General features: G+C 33.9%; 1 protein-coding gene across 1 annotated transcript; it reads left to right on the forward strand.

Moving 5' to 3' along the window:
• Positions 1-383: 383 nt before the first annotated feature.
• Positions 384-16,083, forward strand: LOC132560266 (ATP-binding cassette sub-family C member 5-like). The gene is made up of 21 exons (XM_060224929.1): positions 384-459; positions 865-1,013; positions 1,312-1,419; positions 2,460-2,607; positions 3,028-3,092; positions 3,355-3,426; positions 5,728-5,852; positions 6,264-6,336; positions 6,626-6,829; positions 7,191-7,338; positions 7,770-7,880; positions 8,114-8,292; positions 10,765-10,894; positions 12,078-12,360; positions 12,479-12,665; positions 12,919-13,005; positions 13,250-13,433; positions 13,999-14,158; positions 14,352-14,430; positions 15,141-15,254; positions 15,820-16,083. Exons 1-21 carry the CDS (start codon positions 384-386, stop codon positions 16,081-16,083), a joined length of 2,946 nt encoding a protein of 981 aa, XP_060080912.1.
• The last annotated feature ends 238 nt before the right edge of the window (positions 16,084-16,321 follow it).

The raw sequence follows: 16,321 nt of genomic DNA on the forward strand, positions 1-16,321 counted from the left end.
CAATCATCCTATGTAGCATATTGGTATAGGTATGTGATCATGCCAACGTTAACACCAGAATTATCTAGTGTCCTTTCGGTATAAACACGTGCTGCAGTTTGACGCAGTCATGTGAGACACATGTACATTTTTTGCGACTATAAGCCAAATTTCTACGATAGATAAAACTTGGAACATGTACTCTGAACATCTCAGGGAAGGGGATTAAAATGAGTTCGAGGAATGCAGGATATTCGAGGGATAACGTGTCGAGGAATCCGAAGTTGGATGATAACTATTATATAAAGACACAATCGACAATAATCGACCAATTCGATATTTAAGGGGCTATTCCGAGCCATCCTAGTTCTACTGTATTCCTGATCTTTCCTCAGATACGGAAGATGAATGAAGTTCTCGCCAGCATGAAGTTAATAAAGATGTTTGCATGGGAAGAATCGTTTAAACAATCTATATTGGGTAAGGACGCTTATTCTCGCGGGACAGCTGGTCTTATTTGTTCTCTGCTGGTTAAACCAGAGATAATTATAGCGTCTTCCTGTCTTTCTTTCTTTCTGTCTGTCTGTCTGTCTGTCTGTCTGTCTGTCTGTCGGTCCGGATGATTTCCATATGATAACATGAGTAAGTGATGACCGATAAGGTTGAAACTTGATTTAGTAGACCTAATATGTGATATTTGGGGTGAAAAATCAACCATGAAGGTGACTGTTGCTAAAGATAATTTTTTTGTTTCCAGATGATAACTTCAGTTAAAGATGATCGATTAGCTTTAAATTTGGGGTCGATAGTAAAAGAAATATTATTTTCAAACACTGCATACAAAGTTTCTTAATTTGAATTGTTATCAATCCGTTTCTTCAATAGGTCTCAGAGAAACGGAAACTAGACCATTGCTGCATTCGACAATATTGAATTTGATTAGCAATGCCATAATACCAGTTACTCCTTCACTTGCTACGGTAGCCACAATATCCATGTATGTTTATGCAGGAAATGACCTAACAGCTGCAACAGTAAGTTAATGTTTTTCAGTTTAATTCATGTAGTCATGACTGAATTGAGTATTGCCGGTAAAAAACTGTTGTATCTATCCTTAACATGGTGTGTATATGGAGATCCCTGAAAAGTGTCAAAATAGTATAACAATGTCTTCAAGATTTGAAAGCTGATATTAATCTATTTGCAGGTTGTTCTAAATGATATCACGTTATCAAATTAATGATATGTTTATAGCAACACATCTCCCAGCAACTATAGCGAAGGCTGAAAGTGTATAATAGGCATTTTTGTCTAACTGATCTTTTGTTGCAGGCATTTTCGATTGTCGCCACTCTCAGTTTTATGCGAATTACGGTCACCATCGTTCCTTTCGCCTCCCGGATATTTGGAGAAACAAGGATCAGTTTTGAAAGAATAAAGGCATGTCTTTTTTAAATGTCGTAAAACACTAGATATTCTCCTTCAATATTATGCACATGCTGCTTTATTACAGCAACCTTAACATACAGCACTTATTTGGATGTGACAATTTCCATGCGAACATCATTAAGTAGTTTGTAGGATTTTTGTTTCAAATGATGCGACAGTTAAAGTTTATCTCCTAAAGCAAGCATAGTTACAACTGATTTTTGCCTTAACAAAAATGTCTTTGACATTATAGATAAAGAAAATCAGTATTTACTTATAGACCTGCCTATGCTGACACCTTCATGATAATGACATTTAATCATTCCATACGGATAAAATGGTGGCTATTCAACTACTCCTTTGTTATGTATAAAATTTTGAAAGTGTTTTTTTTTCAAGTAATAACATGTACAATGTATAAAATATATGCCTATTATTCTATATCGGAGTTAAAGATAACCAACACAGTAAAAAACGGATGAGTTGAAGTCGACAGAACCAAATGAAATATTCGAATTATTCGATGGTTCGACTTAGAGGTGTTTCTATGAACGGGAATATTGTGCATCGAAAATTGGCCCTATTCTCATCGGTTGTTGACCGGATACGTGTCTCATAGGATGGTGTTACATTAGAATTAGTTATGAATAAATAAAACATTTTGTAATTTTGTACACAAACGATATCTTTAATTTAAATATTCAGATATAAGTGCGAATATATGAAACAATAAAATGAAAAGTGAAAAACATGGATACGCACCCACTCTCATACACATAACAATAAAACCGATACCTTAAGTAATACAAATATTATACTCACGTTTATATCCTTAAGACAAAGAACTTCTTATTTGTTAAATATATATCTATTGTTTTAATCTATTTTTTTCAAGTAAAGCGTATACAATGAATAAAACACATGCCAACTATTTTATGAAATTTTATCGGAGTTTTGAGATAACCAATACTAACATAGATCTTTCAACGGCTGTTATACTAATGTAACGCGTTGAAATATGCAACATTAATATTATTGTTTAATTTCCCTAGCGCTTTATGTTAGAGGAAGAATTCACGCCACCAAGTCGTAATGTCGTAGAATCGGATAATGCTATTGAAGTACGGGATGCAGTATTTATGTGGGAAGAAGATACTTATACTATTCCCAGTGAAAAACTCAAACAGAAAAGTACAGAAGGTATCCAATTCATATCTCATTATCAGGCTATTGTATGTTTGTGCTGCGTAATCAGAATGAAATACTTACTCTATACGGTATTAACACATAAAGACAATGCTTATTGTGACACACAATAGATATGTCGAAAGATGACTCGGTCAAAATTATGATGGACAAAACTTTGATATGGTAAAACTATATTGAAAATCTGTGAAGAAAAGCCAAATTATACAAAGTTGTTCAATTTTATATAAGATGATGTACTTACAATACAATTTTGTTAATCCAAAGTAATGTGTGCAATATCTGTTCAGCAGTTTACATATTGTTTAAAATTTTATTTTACTGCTATTATTTTCTTTTACATTATTTTGACGTGTTTCTTCCATATTAAGCTTTATCTATCAAAATATTTTAAGTATTCATATTTTCATCTAGGTTTGAATCCTCGTTCTTCGATAACAGCTCTATCGTTGAAGAGCATCAATATTGCAGTCAGACGGGTAAGAACAACAAGTATGAGAAATTTTAGATATGAATTATCAAAACAAGGATTTATTTTCAAATGAAACCCCTTTTATTTCCAACTATAACGACATGGAAGCGATTATTATGCATACCAAATACCAAATCCGTCATGAAGAAGCAAATAGTTTAAGGTTGCCTTTCCTTATAGAACATGTCATTTTGTAATCAATGCTTATTTGAATCAATCATTTGATATTTCCGATTTTAGTAATGTTTCAACTTCGCTAACATATGCAGGGTCGGCATATCGGAGTTTGTGGTGCAGTTGGTTGTGGTAAATCGTCCTTGTTGCAAGCGCTTATCGGAAGGGTAAGATGAATTACATCAAAGAAATACCAACATATCAATATAATCATAATCCAAACTCAAATTCCATCAATCTAGGTCGAAATATGAACAAAAAAAGATTTACACGAAGACTCATGAAAAAGAACAACGAGAATAAGACCAGATGTTCCGGAACAATAAACATCTTCTGCTCCTCGGTAAATCTAAGTAAGTAATGATACGTTCTCAAATAAGAACAAGGTATATAACAACGGAACTAACGAGCATGAAACACGCCAGCTTTATATCACACAAAGAAATCAAATATTTCTTAGTGAGATCACTATGACGACCATGAAACTTCTCCATAACTTCAATCAACCGGCATCTTGTAAAATCATGTGTTAGGAGTTTGTCCCTCATTTGACGATTTCCTGCATGAAAATCGTAATAATGGAAACAGGCCAATTAAAATCGAATTAACTGTGATATGTAAACAACATCGGTTGGGGATGTAACGATAAAGCTACCAAAAAATGGAAATTCACAAAATTCAGAAATTAAAAGCATCACGTTTTGAGACGAAAACTCTCATGACAAGGGAATGAAGGTGTTCCTTCAGTTTAGAAAAGGGTATGTTGGGGTATGTATCTGTAATCTTAATCTTGACGTGTGAATTTCATAGCAGAATCGTGGAAAGTTGGTCTATGATTTATTTTTTTTATTTTCGTTTTCAAGCTGCAAATGCTTTTACGAAAGGCGGACAGAATGGACTTGTTCTCGTTTCTCCCATTCTCTTGCATAACTTTCAACAGAATAAATAATTATCTTGAAATTCATATTCCTGTTAGACTATTTCTTTTATAAATTAGAAAATATCAAATATTCTAAAATCGACACAGCGCAACAATTTTTTGTTTTTGTTTTTTGTTTTTGTTTTGATCTTCAAATGAGAATTGATTCCTGGGATAATTTTCAAAATAAGGCGAGTGGATTTCTTTAATGTTTGAAAATAGGACAGTTGCCTCTCATCCCATATGTGATAAGAATGATAATTGCATTATCCTTAAATTTGAAGCAATACAGTCTCGCTCAATTAATCTCTCTGACCGAGATCAGAGTTACCTCCCTGATATAAAGGTATCACAAACATTGTTGTGGAACACGTTGTATAGGGCATACATTTAATTACGACTGCATACATAAAAGAACATACATTTTAAAAATCTATTTGAAGAATATTGCATATTCAAAGTTAAATATAGTTTGCAAATAATGTTCAATTGGAATTAGATATTTTGTCTGTGTAATTATTCAGGTACCAGATCAAAGTGGTTACAGAAAATGAAATACGGAAGAAGAAACATCCAGTCAATACTAAAATCACCTCAATAGTTTTATCAACTAGATACAACTATCAATTTTGTATTTGCTTAATTCATCAATGAAACTATATTGTATTATTGCATTTCTTATGTTACAGCAAACAAACCACAATAAAGTAAATTTTACTCAGTACTCCATTTACATTTATAGGTTAGAAAAAACTGTCAAATCACATATCTTATGTAGAGATTAATTCTCGTTGATCGTGTGGTTACTCTCCATGCACAAATTCATTTTCTGGAAAAAAAACTACAGAATCGAGCCATTCGACTTTATGGTATCGAAAATTTACCAAAGAAGCATAAGTGAACAGACCCATTCAATGCACGCTTAGATATAGACAGAGTATATCACACAGCTGACACGTCACTGGTGGTAAACTAAATATATGATGGTTGACATCCAAAATCGTAAAAATAATGAATTTATTTCAAGAAAACGTTAAGTACATGTGTATTTCCTAAACCGTCCCAGTATACAAATGAACAAAACGTTGGTATTCAGGTTACGACAAAGATCAGAAACTACAAGTTCATCAAATGCCTGCAGTCTGCAATCTCGAAGATTGTACACAAGAAAGACACACAAATAAATAGTATTTTTCAATACAAATTTAGAATAAGATACAATGGAGACAAACTACATCATACAGTTATAACATACTTTAACACTGATCCGTTTCCGCTATGTATATAGTTATAACATACTTTAACACTGATCCGTTTCCGCTATGTATATAGTTATAACAAACTTTAACACTGATCCGTTTCCGCTATGTATATAGTTTTAACATCTTTAACACTGATCAGTTTCCGCTATGTATATAGTTATAACATACTTTGACACTGATCCGTTTCCGCTATGTGTGATCATTTTCGAATTTCCAACTTTGGTACGAACCTTTGAAATAGACGGAAGATCTTCATATCAAATAAAAATGTTTTCTGTTTATTACAGATGCCATTGATTAACGGCCATCTTGCGGTTGATGGCTCAGTTGCGTATGCGGCACAGCAAGCATGGATATTCAACGGGACATTGAGAGAAAATATTCTCTTTGGAAAACCTTTTGAAAACGATTGGTACGTCCTTAGAATTATTACTAAATTTAAAGTTATAAAGAAAAGTGTTTGCTGTTTTATGTTCTGTTTGTATAACGATTCCTTCCAATAATTTAGAATGTCATAGTGCCTCCTCAAGTTATAGAAAGAATAATAACAAGAACAACTTAAAATTACAATTATGTTTCAGACTACCAGTTTCACCGCGTTGAATATTCAGACATCAAGTACATGAGGATCACAAAAGTGTTCGATTTAAAAATACATTTTTGTAAGTCATACTTGGAGCGACCGACATAAATTTCAGCACAATTTTGTCTGCATCATACACCTTCCTCAAATTGATTATGGAATTGGTGATTGAAATTAACAAACTGTCCGAACTTATAAATAAACAAACTATACATATTAACTTTTTAAAAATCAACACAGGTACACTAAGGTTTTGCACGCCTGCAGTTTGGATCCTGATATTCGCATTCTGGCCAATGGGGACATGACTGAGGTAAGCATATGCTAAAATGCACTTACTAATATTATTATCATACCACCGTTTTCAACTTATTAATACATACTTTCCTTAAAATAAAGATTAGTGAATACGGAGTTAAAAAAATAGAATCATACCAGATCTGAAATAAAGAATAAACCTCATTCATGTGCAAACAATTTATTTTTCATTTAACTTTACGGAATAATACCCACCTCCACTTTCTACAGACTCTTTAGATAGAAAATAAACTAGGTCACATCATTTTAAAACAAAATCATGTTTTTGCATAACCGTTTTTCAGATTGGTGATAAAGGAATAAATCTCAGTGGTGGTCAGAAACAACGAGTAAGTCTAGCTCGTGCTGTCTACAGTAAAAGCGACATCTATCTCCTTGACGACCCGCTATCCGCAGTTGACGTTCATGTCGGACAACACTTGTTTCATAAATGTATCGATAACGTTTTGACGGATAGAACAGTTGTTTTGGTGACTCATCAACTTCAGGTGAGTTAAAGCCTTGCCATGATGTGGCAATTAATTAGCTTGCTAACCAGATTTCCTCTTGTTATACAGCGATTATTTTTAAACGTATGAGTGAAGCCCGTTATGCATTTAATCTCATTTTTGTATATCGTCAAAAAGGTATATAACATTCGGTATATCAGTATTTATCAGATATACATATATATATCAGAATAATAATGACTCTTTTTTCATGCGTGCATCCTCATATGCTAAGAGATGGTTGAAGGATGAGATTATTGGTAATCGAATATCAATGAATGTTCCGGAAATCATATCGTAACACAAATCATCTATTAAGATAATGAATTCTTTATGCTTTCTTGTTCTCTTCAATGTTTAGTATTTAAAACACTGTGACGAAATATACGTTATGAATGATGGTGCGATTGCCGAATTTGGAACACATGAGTCACTGTTGACCCTGGACGGACTGTACACTATAATGGTGGAACAGTATAATTCCAACATGAACTTTACAGATACAATAGGTAATGATATCTCTGTCGTGGTCCTGGATTTTAAGTAATAAATAATATTGCGTATCTAGTCAACGGGGTTAATACTTACTTTTATGACCGTTCGACCTTTTCATAAAGTAGTAGTAATATTTAAGTCCCATTTGTAACACGATTCTACAAAGGATGATAATTAGATATTTCAATACTTATTAAGCATTAAATACAGATTAGTAAAAATGATAAATACCAATCGATGATACAAGTGTTCTGTATTATCTGGGACCTGCCAGTGATTAAAAAAAAATATATTTATACGTAAACAACAACAACATATCTTTACATACAGTTCTAATCTAAATTCATATTAAACTCGCCAGTATTGATATATTTTTCCTTTAGCCGAAACATTGTCTGGCGCTTTCGAATATCAATATTCTTATTCTATAATCGTTACCTTACAGCTGACCAATCGCTAGAAGACGATGAAAATGTAGAATTCATGGATATCACGACAAAACAGCAACAACATAATTATTCAATAGGTGCTGCAAAAAAAGATAATCACGAAAAAGGTTTGTTGAGAGAAACCGTCATCAGATTTCAAATTATAATTTACAATTGTTCAAGTGCCGTGTTACGTCATATCCGACATTGTTCTATAACTACCGATTTTACAGCCACACTTTAGTTTATTGTATATTAATAGAACACCCCCACCCCCTCCACTACATTTCTGTTCGTTGTTCATTATATTAATCATAAACAATAGTACCTTTCATACCTTGGAAACTTCTTCTCGTTTCAGGAATTCTGACAGATAGGGAGACATCTACAGCTGGCGACATTAGTCTTAAGACATACATGAGCTATATCAATGCTGCTGGAGGCAAAATAGTGACAGCATTGGTGTTATTGTTGTATTTTTTGTCTATTTCTTCGGTTTCCTTCAGTGACTGCTGGCTTGGAATCTGGATCAAGCAGACAGTAGGTTAAACATCTGATTTAATGAAGATATAATGAAATGATATTCAATTACAAGTACAGAAATATTTCTACTGCCGCTTCTACTACTATGTATTTCTTGAATTGTAATCTTGATCTAATTCCAGTCGCCTGAGTCCTTCCACCGCCTTTTTGGTTAACTGTGCATTTTACTCATTATTGCAAAGCTTCTAAACGATCATGACACATGATAAAGAGATCGATGTGAAACATTGGGGACCTCTAACATATGATACAGTAATCGGGGTGAAACATTTGATAAGCTTAGACATATTTAAACGTAGGGGGAAATGATTTTGGTGCATGATTTATATATTCATCATTTTTTGTTCACTATTCTACCTCTACGCCGCCATCTTGTTTCCGCGATCCAAGAAACAGATGGGTTTTTTTATTTTCCCAAAATAGATTTATTTAAAGGTTCAAAATCAAAATCAAGACGGATAGGTGCAGCAGCTTCATAATTAGATAAATTTCTTAATTTTCATACATCAAATAATTTTACAGTATCGTCAAGTACATGTTTAGACACGATGTATTTGGATTAGTTGTTGTTTAGTTACAGTCAGTAAAGTGAAAAATCAGATTATTAGATAAATACTCATTTCATTATTATTACACTGTACTGATTTGCTAGTAGCTTGCTACTGAAGGAAAAAGTGGCCGGTAAGTAACAGAGAAGGATAGATTGATCCGTCAAACTATTTAACACCATGGAGGGTCTTGTTAGGCAGACGTCTTGAAATGGAAATTCAGAAGTGTACATTTATATTTCGGCAAGCACACCTTGTACAATTTCCTCGTGGGTGGGGTCAGATCATATAATATAATATAAATGTACTTCAACCTGTTGGTGTATAATTGTTCTGGTCATTAACATAGGTGAACTAATTAGAAATCAATTTCGTACACAGGAACGAATGAAATATTCAAAGTTAATATGGAGGTTATATTATTCAAAATTGTGTTCAGTTAAACATATGTCTATTTAGTTATTGATATCTATTGACCAATTGTCAATTATGTATTGACCAGTGTCAAGAGGCATATTGTTGTTACTTAATCTACTATACATGGTCAATGTTACAGTTGTGGGATCGCACAACGTTAGACGATATACGATGTGCGCACGATGTCTGCACGATTAGCGCACGATGTATGCAAGAATTTCGCACGATAGGAAAATTGGACTTAATAAGCTACCGCACATTTGTGCGCACGTTGTGCGGTACTATCGTGAGACAGGGTTGTGTAAAACTCGCCATCTGTCACAAATATATCCGTTTACAAGTAACTTTTGTTGCCCGAGTCACCATTACTCGCCACGTTCTGGGGTGGGTAACTGTATACGATGACTTAATGATGCAAGTCCAGTGTTATTTCACAAACTATCGAATTTTAATGTCTTTTATAATCACCGATCAATTTTAATGTTCATGAGATCGCTATTTAGTTATAATTTGACGCATATTCCGTTTAATTTTCAACGGTGTGGGCAAGATGAATGCACGATATGCACAAGAAAATTTTGGTGCGTTCTGCGTTACCATAACTGTATAATGAATTCCCTGATTATATAAATTCTTACCTTAGGTCTATCTAGGCAGTTTGCATGAAGGTCAGTGTATACAAATCTTGTGGAAAACAATGTGATACTCAATCGTTGTAAGCCTGCGTATCTATTGTATAAAATCATTTAATCAACAGTTTCGTAACATTTGGGTATAAATAAAATCGTATATCTATCCAGTATGCATCGGTTCCTGAAGGTATGTGAGTGCTACAAACTCTACATAACATACACTTCAATAAACATACAACCACCCGAACAGCGTCCGGACTTTTCACTGGACTATCAAACATCAGATTTCGGCTTAATATATAAGTACTTATTTGATTATTATCATTTTTTGTGTGTTCTCTCTTTGTGATATTATAAATACCCAGTTTCACAATTATTGCAGACTTCCCCAGTGTTGATTACATCTCCTGCCAATACCAATACAAAAGACACACATTTCACAGGAGATGATAATTGCACGTTGTCCACCGAACAAACACACGCAAGCTCTTCCTTGGAATGTGAAACTGAAATTAACCTAGAGGAAACGGACTGGTATTTGAATATCTATATATATACAACTGTAGTAATGGTTGGACTAGCGTTGTTGAAAGGCCTGCTTTTAGGTTTGGTAAGTGATCCCTTTTGTACACAATTTGGATATATATATTCTCTTACATCAAATTATTTCATTTTTGATGATACCATAGCAAAGAAAAATAATGTGATGATACACTCCGAATTCCTAAAACGGTACATATTCAACATACTTCAACGTAATTCTGGGATCGTGAATTATTGAATTCATGAGATGTGAAAAATGAAACCACTGTATATTTTGATTAAAAGATTAAGAGTTCGCCATTTTATGAAACACTATTGTCCTGCTGCAGGTGACGATAAAAGCTTCTGCCAATTTGCACAACAATGCCCTTGGCAGAGTGATGAGTGCCCCCATGCAGTACTTTGACGCCAACCCCACGGGTAGAATCCTAAACCGATTCTCACGAGATGTGGACGATGGTTAGTGTATCTAATGACAGGGATCGATTTTGAGACTTTTACAAATGCCTTAATCAATGTCTGAATTCAGATGATGTACTTCATTGGCCGTTTAATTCTAGTTGAGGACCTTTCAATATTTTCATTTTTTCAGCTCAATAGTTAATGAATACAATAAAAGTATACATTTTCATGTCGCATAATTTATTCTTGAAACTGTAGCTTTGGTATTAAGCATTCAGCAATTCTATCCTCATCCAAGTGTATCATGATCATCTATTTTTTCCCAAAAGAATGTTTTAATGTATTATTTTGAGTAATGTTGCTGAAGTCATATCATTGTTATTGTTTAAAATTTCCTGTTTGTAATATACGGTAGGCTCATGAAATTTTTATGCCCCTTTAATGTAAATATTTCAGCTGACCGAAAACAAAATCCCAATTATTGGCTTTCTGTTGGCAGAAGTTAAATGTGATGTCCGTTATTTGGTTCTATGTATTATATACACAGTTCTCATTTGAGAACGTGGCATAACTCTCACTCTTCCGGACAACCAGTCTTATTTTCCATGTACACGCTTATCTCTCTTTGTATACTGAGAATTATAAAGCTGATGTTAATTCATAGGGGCTTTCGGATGGAAAATGAAATATGACGGTTTGCGGTCGTGAATGGTGAAAGGCGAGTGCATCGCCATTGCCCCATCCGACCACCCAAACAATTGATTGATAGACTTTGTATCTTCGGACTTAATGTTATGCTGAGGATAAAAGGGTCACAGTTCTCATATAATTATATGTATTTCTTTGTTGAAAAATAGTATTCTCTGATTTAGTTTTTGTATAATTCGATTCAGATTCAGGGTAGCAGCCTTTGCTGATGAACTCTGGTTTGTCATAGCATCAGACCAACTATTCTTCACGACGTTTTTCCAAGTCGGGGATTTGAATTGGAGAAATCTACCTGCCTTTCTGGAGTTGTACATTTTTCTTCAGGCTGTTTTGGTTTCCTAACACATCTTTTAGGCATTATCTGCGAGCTGAAGAAGAAACCAAATGCTGAATTATGCAGATAAAGCCTTGCTTAGATATACTATATCTTATTTTAGATTTGTATTGAAGAGTGCTACTGTGTTATGTGTCCGTTGTACATCATTTTAAGTGACAAGTTTGGCATAATCAAATTGTCTTTTTTCTATTGCAGCGGATATATTTATCCCTAATCTGTTGGATAGCCTTATTCAAGTTTTGATCCTAATAATAGCCTCCCTTGCCACAACAGCCTTCAATTTTCCTTGGTTTATCGCCGCGCTTGTTCCAATAGGACTTTACTTCTGCGTTGTCAAAACCTTCGCATCCGTATCAATCCGAAATTTCAAACGGCTGGAAAACGTCTTGCGGTCACCACTTATAAATCATGTAACCATGTCATGCAACGGACTTGGTACCATCGTGGCCTATTCACAGGAAAACGACTTCTTGAATGGGTAAGAAACAACAAATAATTGTCATTATTGATTCAATAGTGCCTGCGTATATCTCGACCAATAATAAAGACATTCTGTCACATTTCTTTCTTGAATGTATGATGCCTGTTATAAACAGATGTTACAAATACTCGGACACGACTTCAATGGGACTGATGTTGTTCGAAGCTAGTATGAGATGGATGTGTCTAAGAATGGACCTTGGGTCAGCTGTTATTGCCACCATCACAGCTATCATCGTGTTGTTCACTAAAGGTTCTATATCCCCTGCTTTGGCAGCTCTGTCCCTCACTATGTCATTCAAGGTGGGTGAATATGTATTTGTAGTATTAATCCTTTACCTCGTAATCAAAAGATGTTAATCATATTGCACGCACTTGGTTTTGAAAAATAGAAATATATATAAATTCTTGTATCTTGTATTCATCTTTCTTGGAACTTGATATCGTTTTCATAATGAAGTCAATTTATCGTGAGAGAAAAAATCAAGACACATATCAAAAAGTCATTAAGTCATTCTTTAAAAATATTTATGTTTATTTTCTATGTTGATGTCAGGTATCATCAGTTATCCAGTTCCTCGCCCGTATGGTGAATGAGGTGGAAGCTAGATTTACAGCTATTGAACGTCTTCATGAATATGAGGTATATGGTGATATTAAGGATTTTATTTCATGAATATATATCACATTTTACTAAGATAAAAATAAGGATGATCTAAATGAATTTTCTAAACAAGGTTTTACAACACATTCCTCAATCTACGCTGAATGTATGATGGTCGCCATTGTCTCCATCCTGTAGTATGATTGTGTTATTCGTCCCATTATGTTCAATTCGTGTTATTTCATCTGCTTATAAATGAATGTAATGCTATTTGATACCGTAGGATCTAGCTATAGAGAAGGAAACTGGAAGAATGCAGGTTGACAAAGAATGGCCAAGCCAGGGAAGGATACTATTTTCAAATGTGATAATGAAATATCGCAAGGACCTGGATCCTGTACTTCATAACATCAGTTTCGATATCCGTCCCAAAGAAAAGGTCGGCATTGTCGGACGCACAGGCGCGGGTATGACTTTAAAGATAACGAAAGAACTGAATTATTCAATACTTGATGAATTATTTGTGGTTGGTATCCTTCTGTACTATCAAAAGTTTGAAAACCTGCTTTCGAATACGACGCATTTCATATTCAAGATACAGAATATGTCTTCACTTACAGAACACATGATGAAATATAACATGTTTAGTTTCATTATCATGAATCATATTACATCGGATCTATGGAATTTTAACCTTTATTAATATATGTGAATATTGCAGAGTGTACGTATTGATGTTTGTAAATCATCACGTTGGAGAAGATTTGTTTATTAATCTTTCCGTAAAGTGCGTGTGCATCATTATCTTTTATTTAAAGAGATGTCATTTTCTTTTTTATAGACACGAGGAAACAGTCAGTGTTTCTATCAATATATGCAAAAGGAATACATAATCTCCAGAAGTTATGAATATAAAAACCACTCAATCAGAAAGCATTTTTTAAAAATCTTATACAATAAGTATGAAGATAATGCAAAGTTGAAATGAATTATCGAATAATATTATTGATGAAATGTTTCATTGGTTTTAAGGCAAATCATCATTAGTTGCTGCGTTGTTTCGGCTGAATGATCTATCAGAAGGTGAAATAATCATTGATGCCGTCAAAATCAGAACTATATCTCGGGAACGTCTACGATTAAGTTTGTCATCGATTCCACAAGATCCTGCCCTTTTTGCCGGAACATTACGGCAAGTAGATTGAGAATTGTGTTTGTTAAATTTTGTGAGCTATCAGGAATTTCCAAAATTATTGGTCCTTCTTCAATGGTACTTGATATTTTCAACCCTAAATGCCTGATGATGTTGGATAATTTGCCTGGTCACTGTTATTGCGTTACTGATAACACTGTAGTGATTTTAGGGTGGGTTTTCATTTTCACAGGTACAATCTAGATCCCTTCAGCAAATATACGGACGCAAAAATATGGGCAGCACTGGAACAAGTCCAGATGAAAGAAAAGGTATACCATACAGTTATGTAAATATTATTTTATGTTATGTCCATTTCAAGGACCTTTCATTTTTCAAATAATTTTATAGTTAAGTGTAGCGACATCAGTGAATCTTGCCATCATTATCAATTGGATGATTCAATGTTATGATCGGTTGTAGTCTTTACTCCATAATTACAACTATGTCAGTAAATTTTATAGTAAGGAAAAATCGGGTCGGTCGGATAGCAAAGATGACCAATGACCACTTCAGTTATTACCATCTATTTATCTATTTATTCTAATTCTGGTTGTAGGGAAGTCAGTAAATCTTGCTATCAATATATTGGCCGTGTCTTAGTGTTATGATAGGTTGTAGTCTTTACTCATCAAGTGTATAACACTTTCAATGATATGAAAGATTGTTTGTATAAATTGTACTTTTCATTTGTATCGAATTAGTTTAAATCATAAAAGCAACTTAAGTTGATAGGACAATTTTACAGACTTCAAACTTCATTTTAAAATGGTGTTGACCTGCTTGTTAGGACAATCAACTCAAAGAGATGTTTTGAAAACATAACACTTGAAAATACCTAAGAATAGAAATTCAGAGTGCTTATCCAAGTATATTTAGTGATAATGTTTTCACACTAATAATTGTATCTAATATCCTGAAATATATAATATTGTAAGAATATACAATGTTGTAATAAATAATTTTGAATTTTTTCATTAAGATGTTACTTCTTGACCAGAGTCTTGACTCACGCATCGAGGAAAACGGTGAAAACTTCTCCGTGGGTGAGAGACAACTTATATGCTTGGCACGCGCAATCCTACGTCAAAATAAGGTAAAAATACATTTAAGTCAGTTAAAATCTGAAGTTCAAATACAAAAGGTGTCATTCAACTTCATATTTGATCTGATGTTCCAAAAACATAATTTCGTTAGTCAGACGGGTAAAAAATATTTGCGTTCATGCGGACAAATTGTACACAACTGTCTGTATCTATTTGCATACAACATGTTCTTTTGCGACGTTACTATGTTCTATTCATCAAGTATGCCAGAAATTATGGATAATTAATGCAACAAAAACAGTTTTGTCACGGAACCTAAATGATGTGGCAGATACTCTGTGACAGTATAACGATAGTGTGACTATCGACTTGATAAATATGAAGTCAGAAACCCCATTTCATTCCTTTTATCTCAAAGTGTCGGCTCATTTTGATGTTGTATTCAGAACAGCTCTGCTATTTATATGCAGTTTGAATACCGGAGTTGGTAAATATTGAATTTAAACTCCTTTGTTATCTAACAGTATTATACTATACCTATGTGTCGCTGTTTTACGATGTAATATCATGAATTGATTTATGTACACTAACTTCAGCAACTATAATTTACTTTAGATTCTGGTCCTGGACGAAGCAACAGCCTCTGTCGACACAGCAACGGATGTCATGATCCAACAGACGATTCGAGACAGCTTTGCCGACTGTACCGTCCTTACGATCGCTCACAGACTCAACACCGTGCTTCATTGCGATGTTATTATGGTCATGGAGGCTGGGAGGGTGATAGAAATTGGAAATCCTCATTCCTTGTTGCAAAATCCGTCTTCAAATTTCAGCAATATGTTTCGGGCTCAAACCTTCCTGTCACACAATGTTTGATTTCAATCTTAAAAAATAAAGTTTCCGTATTCTTAAATTAAATTAATAAATAACAACAAAGAAATATAATGAGAAAGTTTGCATTTGTACACATACAACTTTGCACACGTAAGACATAATGACATTTTCTCACATCTTCAATCTGTAATATAACCAAACAAATATCATCACTACATTCAATGATATATCTATATATAAGCATGTAAACACATGCATACACATACATCATACATACATC

This window comes from Ylistrum balloti, unplaced genomic scaffold (genome assembly GCF_031769215.1).
Source record: "Ylistrum balloti isolate Yb309-2 unplaced genomic scaffold, AGI_CSIRO_Ybal_v1 Utg371040, whole genome shotgun sequence".
Classification (NCBI taxonomy): domain Eukaryota; kingdom Metazoa; phylum Mollusca; class Bivalvia; order Pectinida; family Pectinidae; genus Ylistrum; species Ylistrum balloti.